This window comes from Penicillium solitum (assembly GCF_028829755.1).
Source record: "Penicillium solitum strain IBT 25940 chromosome Unknown utg000004l_segment0_segment0, whole genome shotgun sequence".
Taxonomy (NCBI): Eukaryota; Fungi; Ascomycota; class Eurotiomycetes; order Eurotiales; family Aspergillaceae; genus Penicillium; species Penicillium solitum.
Window position 1 is genome coordinate 1,994,554 of NW_027072124.1, and position 13,324 is coordinate 2,007,877.

The window sequence follows — 13,324 nt, forward strand, 5'->3', positions numbered from 1 at the left end:
TCTTCTTCTTCTTCTCTCTCCATCACTCTTCATCACTTTGTCTTCAGCAATTGGGATTTCTGCATCTATCTGCATCATCCAAACCGAAGACATTTCTCAGTTTGACGTTTAGCACGTCTGACTACCTCTGTGATCCCGCCCCCATATCATTTTCCACGACAATCATCTCTGGCTCACTGAAGTTTTTGACTCTGTGTAAGTGGTCACTCTCATAATACCTACCCCTCTTTTATGCCGAGTCTAAGCAAAGCAAAAACGAACAGTGTCTACTTCACTTTACATCTCCAAGCAGTATGACCTCTCAGCTGTCATAACAACCTCACTTTGTTTCATCTGTCTTACTTGATCGCTTCACGCCTGTCACAAAGGAAGCAAAACATTGACTAACAAAAGGTGATTGATAGGAGCGTGAGTTCACCATGGGTCCCCAAAGGCCCATGAAGCCCTCAACTGAGGATGATGAGCACAGGTCCCGCTCCGGGCACCGCTCTACTACTTCCTCCAAACCCAAATCTACCTCCACACCTACTGCAGCTACGAAGACATCTTCAAAGCCTCCCCACTCTTCTTCGTCCTCCCGCCAACCCAAGCTCACCCTTGAGCTTCCTCTGCGCCCTTCTGCTCCTGTGGCAAAGCCCTTGGATCCGCGCCAGGTCCAAGAGCTGCGTGACCACAAGGCCAGACAAGAAGATGAAGCAAGACGCAAAGAAGAAGCAGAAAGCACTGCTTGGATGCGCCGAACCCGATATGATCCTGAGTCAGGCGAGCATCGGAAGCCTAAGAGCACTGGTTCCAGTAGCAGTGACTCTCCCATCCGCCGAGTTGAGACCCCTCCAGAATTCCCGGCAAATTGGACTGCGGAAGAAAAGGCCAACTATGAGCGTCTCGCAAGAGAAGGAGTGAAAGTGGCTGTTTTTGAGCAGCACAGACTCGACCAAGAGAAGGTTATCCGACACAAAGATTACATGACCGTTGCCTGGGATGGCTGCAAGAACATTGACATTCCCTGGCATCGATTCAAAGTCAGGCCTTCTTCTGTAAGTTTGCGACCGATAATTCCCAATAACTCTACATCTGTGGATAATGAATTATGCTAACCATTTCTTTTTCTAGTCTGCCCCAGAGGAGACTCAAATCCAGCGTCGTGTTGGCTACAACACTTCTGGTAAAGAGATCGAGGTTATGATGAATGCGTACCCGATCACTTCTTTCCCAGACAAGGCAGTTTATCAGTATGAGGTGAGTGTTTTTTTTTTGCCCCTCCTCAATGACAGTATTTGCTCATCAATTACTAGATCAATGTTCTCCACGGAGACCAAAATGAGACTGACCGGCGGGTCTTGAGAAAGTGCTGGAATAGCGAGACTCGAAAGGCACACATTCCGGATGGCATCTGGGATGGTGGAAGAATCTGCTGGTAAGTATAATGTATTTTTGATTGCTGCCATATATTTTCTAATCTGTGTTGCAGGTCGCTGCGCAACTTTGATGACTGGAATGAGATTATCGACTTCAAGGGTGACTTGACCCGAGACATCAAGACTCTTGCTACTGTTGATGAGTTCAAGAGGAATCCTGCTTTCAGAATGTCCGTCATTCAAAAGCGAAAGATCAACCTGTCAGTGATCAACTCCTGGCTGCAAAACCGCCGTGATCTGGACGAACTCGTGATTGAATCTCTGAGTAAGTACCCCCTTATTTCGCGTATTACTCTGTTTTTGATTCAGCAAGCTGATAATGACAGGCTTCCTTGATCATTTGCTCCGCGAATGGCCCACTAAACAATTTGCCGCAATCAAGCGGGCCTTCTTCTTCGACAAGCTTGGAGATGACGAGGAGCTAAAGCAAGAATTTTACCAGCCGCTTGCCAACATGGGTGCTTCTGTTTACCGAGGTATCTACCAAGCAATTAAGCCCACTCCTGTAAGGCTACATCCGTTGATTTAAATTAAAGATCGGAAAACTGACGTTTACTTATAGCAAGGTCTGATCCTCAATGTCGATGTCGCTCACTGCGTCTTCTTTTCTCGTATTAGTCTTATGGGCTACATGATGAATGTGAACGGGTGGAACGACATGTTGACTCTGGTCAGGAACCTCCAGTCAACTCGCGATGAATATGGTGGTACGAAGGAATCGAAGTGGTTTGCCCAGGTGAACAAGAAGATTCAGGGTCTTCGAGTGGCACCCAACTATGAGGGTTGCCCTTTCAAAATGAAGAGTTTCATTGTCAAGGGCTTGATTCATGCAAAGCCCAAGGAGTTTTTCATTGACTATTACGACAAGGCCACTGGGAAGTCTACTCGAATTCACCTTGAAGAGTACTTCATGAGACGGTACAACATCCGCCTAGAATATCCCAACATGCTCCTGGTGGAGATGCAAAAGGAAGATGTTCATTACCCAGCCGAGTTCCTGGTCATCAAAGGCCTCCAGCGATACCGCTACAAGCTTACTGATGCACAGGCGGCACAAATGATTCAATGGTGTGCAACTAGGCCTCCAAAGCGTTTGGCCAATGCTCGCCAGTCCAAGGAGCTTCTCCAGCACAAGAATGACCCGATTCTAAAACTTTATGGCATGAAAATTAGCGATCAAATGATCAAGACCAAGGCTCGCCTACTTCCGAGTCCTGAGCTTCAATTTGGGGGCAACCGAAAGCACAACCCTCAGCATTCTGGAAGTTGGGATCTCCGCGGTAAGAAGTTCTACAAACCCAATGAAAAGGCCCTTCAGGCTTGGGGTGTCGGGTTCTTTTCCGGACATCGAAAGTCAATCAGCCAGGACCAGACACTGAGCTGGGTTGAACAATTTGTCAAGATGTACAAGAGCATGGGTGGTGAGGTGACTGGTCGACCGGTTGTTAAGGGATTGAGCGAAGACGTTGGCACCAGTGTCAAAAAGCTCTACGATGCGATCGCGGCGCAGAACAAGAGAGAGCCCCAGCTCATGATATTCATCGTCCCCGACAAGGATTCTTGGGTCTATCTTCGCCTCAAGAAGTCTTCCGACTGCCGATATGGCACCCCCTCCCAAGTGCTCCAATCTGCACACTGCATTACCAATAGGCCTCAATATCACGCGAATGTTCTCATGAAGGTGAATGCGAAGCTTGGTGGCATCACTGCTCGTGCTGTCCCCAAGTCAAAGAGCTCAGGTCTACGCCCGGGTTCCATGATAATTGGGGCAGATGTCACTCATCCAATGATGGGTGTGTGGACCCCGTCGTTGGCAGCCATGTCGGTTTCGGCAAATTCTACTGCCACTCGCTACATGGGTGGATGTGAGACTAATGGAGATCGAATTGAGATTATCCGGGATAAAGTGGTCGAATACATACTACACCCCATGGTTGCTGAGTGGAAAGCAACTGTTGGGGGTGGCAAGGCTCCTGAGTATGTCTACTATTTCCGGGACGGTGTGTCTGCGTCCGAATACCAGAGAGTTCTTTCAGAGGAGGTCCCTGCAATCCGCTTTGCCATTGCACATGCGTGTGGCCAAGCAATCTGGGCCGGCAAGATGTGTGTTGTGGTTGCCAACAAGCGCCACCATCTTCGAGCGTTCCCTGACCCCAAGAATCGCGCAGCCGCGGACACCCACGGTGGTCCCCTGCCGGGCACTCTCATTGATCGAGATGTGACTAGCCCACATGACTGGGACTTCCTGCTCTACACGCACATTGCTCTGCAGGGAACCCCACGCCCGGTCCACTACCATGTCCTGTTGGATGAGATGGGCCTGAAGCCCAATGATCTCGAGGGTATGATCAATGATCATTGCTATCAGTACATCCGCTCCACAACCTCCGTGTCTGTCCACCCTGCAATTTACTATGCCCACTTGATTTCGGTTCGTGCTCGCCATCACGAGGATGTTCCCATTACCTCTGGGCCCCAGAGTGGTCCCGAGGTGAAAATGACAAACCCAAAGCCCAAGGAGCCCCGAGCCAAGAGATTGCTTCCCATTGAAGGCACCTCAAACAAGCTGGCTCTGGGTATGTGGTACGTCTAACTCAACTGTAACATTTCTATGGCTGTGGACAAGATCTATGGCTGTGGACAAGATTCATCTTGTTCATTCCACGTCGTTGCCGATTCCCATCCAAGAGATTTGTTTTATGGCTCCGTTTTCTCTATCTGAGAACTGCTTTGAATATTACTCCACGTTCTTTTTTATGTTATCGCTCGAACGGAATTTCCATGGCATTACTTTTGTGGTGCTGCTCTTCAGGGTGACTCGATCTGACATCAGGGTTGCGGTGGATGTTGTTCGCAAGAACAACTGGACCGGCTGCATGCTTAAGGCTGGTCTTGCAGTTCTGAATGAGCCATACTTCCTTTTGTTTGTATCCTAGCGGGCTTTGTTTTCGATTTCATCATTCACGCTTCTCGATCTGTGCCCAGTTTTAATAGGCTGTTGTTTCTACAACTTGGCCTATTGGATACCGAGGTTGATCTTTAGTTCATGACGAGTTAGTTCCATAGTTCTTTACCATGTTGTTAACCCAGAAAATACCAAAAAAACCCCCGTTCGCGGGTATTCTATTACCTTGTACACTCCATAGATTTAAACCAATTAAAGGTTAAGTAGAAGTAGATGTTTTCGTCCGTTTTCTACTCCGATATATGTTTAATTGTGGAATAGAACTTAGGAAAAGAAGACATTGAACCCATTTCAAGTGGATTGGCTTTCTGAGTTATGTGGAAATCTCTAACATAAGACTATGGGATCTATGGGATGAATCCCATAGAGCTTGGGTGTAGTCATGATTGGAAATAGCTCCTGGTACTCACTTCTTGTCACTTATAAAATTACTACTAGCTAAGTTACCCATTAATCTTTGCTTAAGTTGGTACATAAGAGCGAGATACAAGTCACACAAGAATGGGTCTGAATTGAATAAATCTGAATAGGTATTCTGTCAAGAAATGAAAAATCCCATCAAGGGACATTATGATACAAAGAGACTAAAATGGGGAGATTATCCACTCTGCCTTTCCAGCCAAGGACAGAAGGGAAAGGAAAAGCAAGAAAAAAAAAAAAAAAAAAAAAGAAACAGGTAAAATACAGGGACTAGATTATGTATCGCTGCAAGTTTTGAGGGTCAAAAGATACAGTCCCCCAATAATCAAATAATCAAATCTTGAGTGCTGGCTCTTATTACTGACTCGCTCCCTGCTCGTCAATCGTATCGTGGCAAAGGGACACAGGAGTCTGTCTGATCTCATCTCGAGAGACATGGGTCGCATATATTAAATATCAGAATAAAAATGCAAGTAGGTATGCAAAAGTAAAAGCATGCGACGCAAGATAAGGAGAGAAGGTGTGAAGGAAAGCATAGGGCCATGCCCGTAGTCAACCATAGACCTACCTGACCCTGGAAGTTATACATCACGCTCCGTTGGTCATGGATTCACCAGCGCCATCACCAAGGCCGGTGTCTTCAGCCTTCATATCGGCATTTGTGGCCGGGTCACCAGGTGTTTGGTCGCCTTCACCATCTGGGTTGAGGTTGGGCATTTCGAGGGTCCCAGCACTGTTCTTCTTGGATTTCTTCTTGCTTGGCTCTGCGCCGCCAGATTTGGATGCCATCGGTGGAGCGGCTCGTTTCTGCGGACTGGATGTAAGACCCGAGAGACTAGACTGGGGGATTTTGCCAGAGGCTGGGAGACGGGGTTTGATGGCCATGGGCCGCTGCTTGGGAGGCAGCTCCAGGTCTTCCACAAGAGGTTCATCACCGTTTGCGTCAAGCTTGCCCTTGAAGAATTCCTGTAGGAGTCCAATCTGGCGAGGAAGGTTGTCTGTTGAGATGCGTGCATATGGGGGCGGAGGAGCGAAAAGAGTGACGGTCGGTGAAACGCTCGTGCTTTGCGGATTGGCCGCATTGAACATACGATTCTGAAGCAGATGTAAGGGTACACTGAGCGTGGAAAGGCCAAACTCCCGATCCAAGCCCAGTTCTTTGAAACCGAAGAAATCCTCGTCGATATCCTCAGCAAAGTCACCGCCGACGAACTGTTCACTGCCATCGGCAAATGCGTTTGAGCCATCTTCGCCGCCTTCAAGAGCGGGTCGAAGGAGTTCCGTCAGGAGTGACCTGAGGCGATCATTAGCAGTTGTGAGCTTAGTCCCCAGACGATCCACATCGTCCTTGATATAGCATTCCAATTCATCTATATGGATCCCCACGGTGGACAAGGTGTGCAAAACGATTTCAGAATGAGTGTATGCAGGCTTCCATTCGGCGGCGGAAGGTGTAGCTTCATGTGACTCCGTGGTAGGAACCTTCGGTGTTTCCATATAAGACTTGAACGTGGACCCCAGCTTATGGAAAAAGTCGGCGGCAATATCAGTAACTGCTTCGAGGGCAGATGGCTGGTATTCCTCAAAGCCAGTGTGATAGAAAACCTTAGCGACTGAGCGCTGCAATGCTGCCCTACAGGCCCAGGGGGCAATGACAGGGCCGTTGTCATTCATGACATGTGGTTCGATGTCTTGCTCCTGAAATGGCTCGGGTTGATATTTCTGGAATTGATTTTGGTACATCTAGAGAAAGGTTAGCCAAGATACCGGGTGATAGCAGAGCAATATGGTCGCTTACCTGGGATTGAAGCTGCATCTGCTTAACAATGCCAATTTTTGAGCAGATCTTACGAGTTTCTTGCATCTGTCGCATGTTCGAGTTCATCTTGCGGGTCAACTTGCTATCTGGTTGGATAAAAAGACCTTTTTCAAGCACATGAAGGAACTCTTCAGAGGCATCAACAACATTGCCTTGCGCGTCCTCCTTCCAGAGTAGCCGCTCGGGGAGATCAGGAACGCCAGACATGACATCATAATAATAAGGGAGCATCTGGTCTTCTTCCACCTCAATGCCTTCTGCAAGGCTCTCGCCTGCGGCCTCAGGCTCCAAGGCTTGAGAGTCCCCATCGCGAGACTTGTCAGCTTCGATAGTAGCTTGTTTCTGGTGTCGAAGCCATCGGCGCATGCCAGCTTTACTTCTAAGCAAAGCGGGTTCTTCGGAGTTGAGCTTGTCTCCCCGGAGGAGACGATGTCGCTCCGCCGCAACGCGCGCTCTGTCTTTCTTGGTGACTTGCTTCCACACTTTGTACTCGGGGTCTTCCGGTTCTACACCGCCGGAAACTGACATGGCACTGAGAGCAGTTGTCGACGTACTCTGACCGTCGATATCCATTGAATCATCCTGGCTCGCTGTGGCCATCGCTCCTGGACCAGCAGGGTCAGACGGCGTGTTAGATCCAGGAGGTGGTGTGGAAAATCCATTTTGACTAGCTTCACCAGCAGCGTCCGAATCTGCGCGAGCTGGCGCAGGTGGCTGAGTGCTGGGGGCCCTGGCGGGACTGGGAGTATTGCGAGAAGGGGCTGTTCCTTTTTTGGAAGTCTTCTTGCCGGGAGCCTTTCTGCCTCGTGAAGACATGATGGGCTCATCGTCACTCTCTTCGGCGCCATCGTTATCGGCAAGCTGGAGTCGACGTTCTTCGGCCTCAACCTCCGCACGGTCTCTGATGACAATATCCGGGATGAGAGGGACAAGCTTCTCAGTCTCCTTGCGCATGTAAAGTGCGTGCTTCCGGAGAGGATGTTCGGTGTTGGTATTGTATTTCAAGCAATTCGCCCAAATGAGGGTGAGGTCATCGACGAAGTCTTGTTTCGATCTATACTGCAAGCCTTTCAGCTTTTTGGTCATTGACCCAAGGTCCATCGGGTGCTTAATGACTAGTAGGAAGTTAGTAGACGAAACAGATCATTGCCGTGAAAGGGCCGCTTACTTGTATGATAGTCTGGCGCATCGCGTTTGTTGACGCGAGTCAAAAAAGCAGTTGAATGTTCTGTCATAGCTTTGAGCTCACTGAGAACCTTTTCTGCGGCTTCATAAAGCTCTTCCTGGCCGACCTTGTCTTCGTTCGCCCATTTGCTGCGATTCTTGCGAACCTCACTCAGCAAGCTCCGAAGTTCAGCATCCGATGCCTGTACCCGGTCTCGCTTCTTATCAATTCGCGCGATAAGGTTTTTCAGAGTCAAACTGGAAGCGCCCAGGTTGGTATTACTCAAGGAACTGTAGCCATTGGAAGCCCCCGAGACATTGTTGCCGCTCATATTAGCCTGGCCAGATATCTCTGCCTCAACTTGTCTCTCTGACTCCTCCAAGCGCTGTTGATCAAGCATAGCATCCCGGTCATTCTCAAGGGTGTAAAACAGAGTGTGGAAGCTTCTTCTGGCGGCCTCCTCCGTTGCTTTTTTGTCTTCCTCGAGTTGCTTCCGGAGATCCTCCATTGTCTCTTTCTTGGGCTCTTTTGGTCCATCTGCTATCGAGGTACCGGGACGAGATGCTAATGGCGCGGCACCACTAGGTTCCTGTGACGCAGCGGCGGACTTGGTTTTTAGAGGTGATTCAGTAGCATCGTCCATTTCCTCGTCCTCGTCATCATCATCGTAGTCATCGTAATCATCATCGTCAAGCTTGCGAGCAGACTTGCGTGGGGCGGTGGAAGTGGGAGGCGCATCATCGACGCGTTCGGGTTGAGCTTCGGACGCCTCAGTAGTTTCCCCAGCCGCAGGGTTATCGTCCGAGTATCGTCCAGAGAATAGCGCACTTATTTTCGCCTCACTGCGGCGATACAATTCACGGAATTGAGCAATGCGCGGGTCCTCTTCGGGCGCGATATCGGCTTCGGATGTCGAGCTGGGGTTCGGCGCTTCAGCGCCGACAGAGCCGCGTATTTGGGGCGTCCGGGAGCCAGATAAAGTCTTCACTAAGCCATTGACTGGGCGGGGGGAGACCTGAAGATCATCTGGGGGCCGAATATTGCCCGGAGGCCAGGCGTTGTGGCCGAGCGACATGCTCGCTCCAAAACCCCGGTTCTGGGGCGGGCGAGACTCGATTCTCCGCGATTAGGATTACGGGCCGATCGGACGCGACACAGGGGTCGGGGAAGGGACAAAAGGCATAGAGATAGAAAACACCCCCGGTAAAATTGACTGAAGATGTCAAATCAGCAAAAAATGATAGCGTGGGGGTGAGGTTTGATGAAGAAGGTCCGGGGGAGCTTCATAGGAAGTTTCTCTGGACGGGGATGAAGTACAGGGCATGAAGGCGGAGTCAACCGGCAGATCTTGTCTCATTGTCACTCTTTCGACTTGCGATCAATCGCTATTGTTCACATCTTGTCTTATTTCAATCTATTATTATCTGTAATCTTTACCTGAGTTTACTGTGGATTTGTCTGTTCCTGTATCAGATTTTCCACTTCTTTGTTGTGAACGTCCCCCATTGCTCCGCATATGACGCACAAGGCATCAGCTGGGGCCGAACTCCTCCACCTTTGACAGCTCTCCCGAAGACTGGACAATCACTTTCACAGAAAAAGAGTTTCAGTCAAAGCTTCTTCTCACTTTCTTCCTCACTGACCCCATTCTCGACCACCATGCGCATTCGCTATCCTTTCGCAGGTGAGCTTTGCTTTGCTTTGCTTTGCTTACCATTCTGATTCCGGCGATCTCCCCAACTAACCCGCCTCAGGTGCCTTCATCTTCCTGCTTTTCTTAGCCGGTTACATCGGTCTTCTTCCACATAGTACCTCTTCAACGATACCAACACAGCTTCAACCCAATGACAAGTTCCTCCACCTCGTGACATTTTTCCTACTCTCAGTAACATTTTACTGGGTCCTGGACACTACCCGTCGTCGCACGCTACACGTGACCCTCGTGGTCTGCACATTAGGGCTGGGTATTGGCTCTGAAGTGGTGCAGGGTTTCCTTCCAAATGGTCGAGACTTTGATATCTTCGATATTGTCGCCAATGTTGTCGGTAGTGTAGGTGCCGTTGGACTTTGCAACTGGTACCACCGGCGTATGATGGAACGCCGCCGACAAAGTCGGTATGGCATGATGGAGGAGGGTACTGAGGACGTCGAGCTCGGTGGCGTCGGGAATTCCCGTCGCGACTCAGAAATCATGGGCCCGCAGGAATCCGGTGTCATGAGTCTTGAGCAGGAAGTCGACAACTGGGATGAGAATGCAGTTGAGACTTGGGATGCGGAAGAAGCGCCCAGTCCTGAACGAGAGACTGCTCCTCCCAGTTATCATGAAACTGGCCCTGTCGATGGCCAGTCGGCTGCAATTCCTGCCGCGGCAAAGCGTATTGATTAAGGTTACTTTTAACCGGAGCGAAGCGTGTACTTTGTGCTTTGGAAAGGAGAAGCCATGTGTCGCATTCAGATCTTGTTTTGCTATACTCTTTGTTCTTATGATGATGGATTTCATGTCTTGGTCTCACGTCGGTATGATAACAATCTCGATTTTGTGTTCAGCAGTGCGATCTTGTTTTATTGATTTGTTTATATTGTTATATTATGTCTTGATGGGGAAGATTTTTCTATGGTGAAGATTGCAAGAAATTTCTCGTTATTTTCAAGCGATTGTACATTAGCGTGGACTTACTGGGAATATGTGGGAGATACTACATAGCCGTGAAAATGCTAATAACGAAATCTGATCCCCAAAAAGCCTATGATAGAGATGGTTATTCGGTAAAAGTAGAATGTCCCAGATCAGTCGACAAAGCATACAATATCACCAATTGGCTAATATACAGTGACTCTAGAGGGAGACCGACAGTGCTAGTCAATAAGCAATATAACTACATCCAAGATGATAACCAAAGTAACAAAACGGGGGGTATTTCAACAGGAAAGAAAAGATATATAGCAGGGGGTTGGAAGAAGACATAATTCAGAAACAGTCGCAAGTTCAAAATCAAGTAAACACCGGATGCCATGAAGGGATGCAACATAAACATAAACTTTCCGTCCAAAGTTTATGATCACAGATGGGACGAAAAAAGGTCAAAATGAAGATTGAGCGGGCGTCATTCGTTATCAGGATCAGAAAGCTCCGGTGTACCGGTCCGACTTCTCGTCGGCGTATGAGCGCGATCTGGAACAGCTTCCAACTCCGGCTTGAAAGTTGGCAGGTAATCTACCTGGTCATTCAACTTGGCGATTTTCGCAGACCGTTCCTCGCTGCCGTTAGGCGAGTCCATGTTCCAGTCCGTAATCTTGCCCAGCTTCCGATTGGTTTGTTCTCGGAGCACTTCGTAGATAAATTGCATCTGCATCTCGTTGTAGACCATCATCATCCGTTGCTCGCGCATCTGATTGACTGTTTCGAAAATAGGGTCGACCTCTGGATGTTCCATATCCAACAAATGTCCTGACTTCAGTTCGCACAGCAAATGGTCAAGCGCAATGAACGTTCCTGTCCGACCAACTCCTGCGCTGCAGTGCACGATTCGCGGATTATCCGGGGTGGATTTGGAGGCTGACAACTTGATCAAGTCGAGAAGGGCTTGGCGATCGCTGCCTTCGGGTTTGGAGTAATCGGCCCAGCCAGCGAAAAGGAAATGCCAGACAATCTTTGACTCCGAACCGATGGCCAGTTCAAGTTTGCGGATTTCAGATCGTGATCTAGCGTCGAAAGTTGATTCCAACAAGGTCACCCTACCCAAGACGCCGGGTTCTGTTTGCTCTCTCTCATCGAAGAGAACGTCCGACTCATTTGCATATAGGACCATTGGAGCCTCCTCCGTATCCAATGGGAAATATTGAGCGCACTTTTCCCGGCCCGCTTCAAAAGTTTGGGTAAGCATCACAATCACGCCGACCTCCTGGCTTTCATGGAAGACCATGTGCCAAAACTCCGCGATATATCCAAGTTTGGGGCCCTGATTAATGGTAAGAATGGTAAGCACAACATATGATTTTATGATGGAACGCGTAACCTACCTGGGTCGCTATATAATTCCTTCTTTCCCGTGTCACCGAGTCTTCCAGTCTGATCGGAGATGCATTGATAAAATCACACTCGCCCTCGGGCACCCGCAGATGGACCCGGCAATTTGCCCAGGCCTGGACGTTAAAATAACGATTCCGGTCTTTAACTTTGGGGTCTACCTCTAGGGCGAAGGGATGCGTGAGATCATTGGCCTGCTGGGCCTCGGCGATACGTGTGCGCTGCATCCATTCCAAATCCTCAAACTTGTCATGGATCTCTGCATAAAGGAAGCGGTCAGTCACATTCCACGTGCAGGGTTGTATTCTCCGATAGGCGTTTTATGCACCCCTCACTCACCCGAGACAGATTGACACAGGAACGGTGGAACATCTTCCGTGTTTCCAGCTTCCAGCTTCGGGTTGTCTTGATCCGCACCAAGTATATCGAGCCCCGCGTCGTCATTTTCGGGCAGTCCGCGCTTGGTCGCCAGGACGCTGGTGTCGATCTTGATATTCGGATGCGCCATCTTGGCGGCCGCGATCCGCTGGAATGCTCGGACTTTACCGATGACACCACGCGCTTTCCTTCCGACGGTTCTAGCTTTGGATCGTTTTTTGTGCGGGGCAAAGTCGAAGGAAGGAGAGGGCGACGGAGATGGATCGGTTCTCGCGCTGTCAAAATCCGCAGGCACTGATGTTATCTGCAGTGATGACAGATCGGGACAGCTATAGAAGCTGTCCCGGGAAGATGTGTCCAGGGCCAGATTTTTTGAGAATCGCGGGGGTTGGGCGTCGAGGAAGTGGAGGAGAGCGTCGCAATAAAAGTAACCTTATTGTGTCAGGCCGTATACTCCCGAGTCCACCTGATTGATTTTTCGGATCAGAAAGCAAGTTTCAGAGGATTACAAGAGAAAGCCGAGGGTTTAAATGAAAAGAAGAAGACAAGTAAAGGAAAAAAAAAAACAAGGTGAAACTGGAGACGGGCTAAAAAGGAGAGAAGGTGGAGGAGGGGCGCATAAAAGAACAAAAACTCCGAGATGTCCGAGTATATATTTTATATTTATTGTATTATGTATGGTATTATGTATAGTATTATAGTAGTATAATGTTATATATAAACTGAAACTAATATAAACCGAAACTATTTATGTTTTCATATTCGAAGGGCCATGTCGCATTGGTAATTGGGCCCTTTGCCACTCGAATTCAGCTGCTTGCGGCATCCCACATTCATACATAGTGCATATACACTATTTAGGGCCTATTAATATTTGATTTTAGTTGGCAACTGAATTTTGATAGAAACGGGGACTTTATTAGGATCGATTGTACCCCTTTGATGACCTTGTATGACTCTATTATACTTGTATACTCTTTACTTTACTTTGTTTCCTTTGCTTCTTTCGGCGGGGAATGCCTGAGGAACTTCATACTCTCTCTCTTTCTCTTCAACCTCTCCCTCTTTCTTCTCTGTATCACTCTCTCTTTATTTATTCCCTCTTTTACAATAATCTCCAATTTCCACCCTC

General features: G+C 48.7%; 4 protein-coding genes across 4 annotated transcripts; 2 read left to right on the forward strand and 2 right to left on the reverse strand.

The window, feature by feature from the left end:
- Positions 1–419: 419 nt before the first annotated feature.
- N7455_006765 (putative eukaryotic translation initiation factor eIF-2C4) lies at positions 420–4,011 on the forward strand (the record flags this gene model as incomplete). Its single annotated transcript, XM_040953689.2, has 6 exons — positions 420–1,037; positions 1,114–1,239; positions 1,296–1,417; positions 1,472–1,683; positions 1,745–1,923; positions 1,981–4,011. 6 exons carry the CDS (start codon positions 420–422, stop codon positions 4,009–4,011), a joined length of 3,288 nt encoding a protein of 1,095 aa, XP_040816084.2.
- Positions 4,012–5,391: 1,380 nt separating this feature from the next.
- N7455_006766 (SAGA histone acetyltransferase complex subunit SPT7) lies at positions 5,392–8,862 on the reverse strand (the record flags this gene model as incomplete). Its single annotated transcript, XM_040953680.2, has 3 exons — positions 5,392–6,546; positions 6,602–7,737; positions 7,791–8,862. 3 exons carry the CDS (start codon positions 8,860–8,862, stop codon positions 5,392–5,394), a joined length of 3,363 nt encoding a protein of 1,120 aa, XP_040815995.2.
- A 309-nt stretch (positions 8,863–9,171) lies between these two features.
- N7455_006767 (VanZ family protein) lies at positions 9,172–10,480 on the forward strand. The gene is made up of 2 exons (XM_040953632.2): positions 9,172–9,471; positions 9,542–10,480. Exons 1-2 carry the CDS (start codon positions 9,447–9,449, stop codon positions 10,171–10,173), a joined length of 657 nt encoding a protein of 218 aa, XP_040816030.1. The 5' UTR covers positions 9,172–9,446; the 3' UTR covers positions 10,174–10,480.
- A 411-nt stretch (positions 10,481–10,891) lies between these two features.
- Positions 10,892–12,322, reverse strand: ptpB (tyrosine protein phosphatase PTP1; the record flags this gene model as incomplete). The annotated part of the gene is made up of 3 exons (XM_040953519.2): positions 10,892–11,746; positions 11,808–12,073; positions 12,154–12,322. 3 exons carry the CDS (start codon positions 12,320–12,322, stop codon positions 10,892–10,894), a joined length of 1,290 nt encoding a protein of 429 aa, XP_040816038.2.
- Between the last annotated feature and the right edge of the window lie 1,002 nt (positions 12,323–13,324).

What these genes read in the sequence shown, in the direction of transcription:
- N7455_006767 (XM_040953632.2), top strand. Translation starts at nt 9,447, where the DNA reads ATGCGCATTCGCTATCCTTTCGCAG. An exon ending in CATTCGCTATCCTTTCGCAG is followed by an intron (nt 9,472 to 9,541) that starts GTGAGCTTTGCT and finishes AACCCGCCTCAG; the next exon opens with GTGCCTTCATCTTCCTGCTT.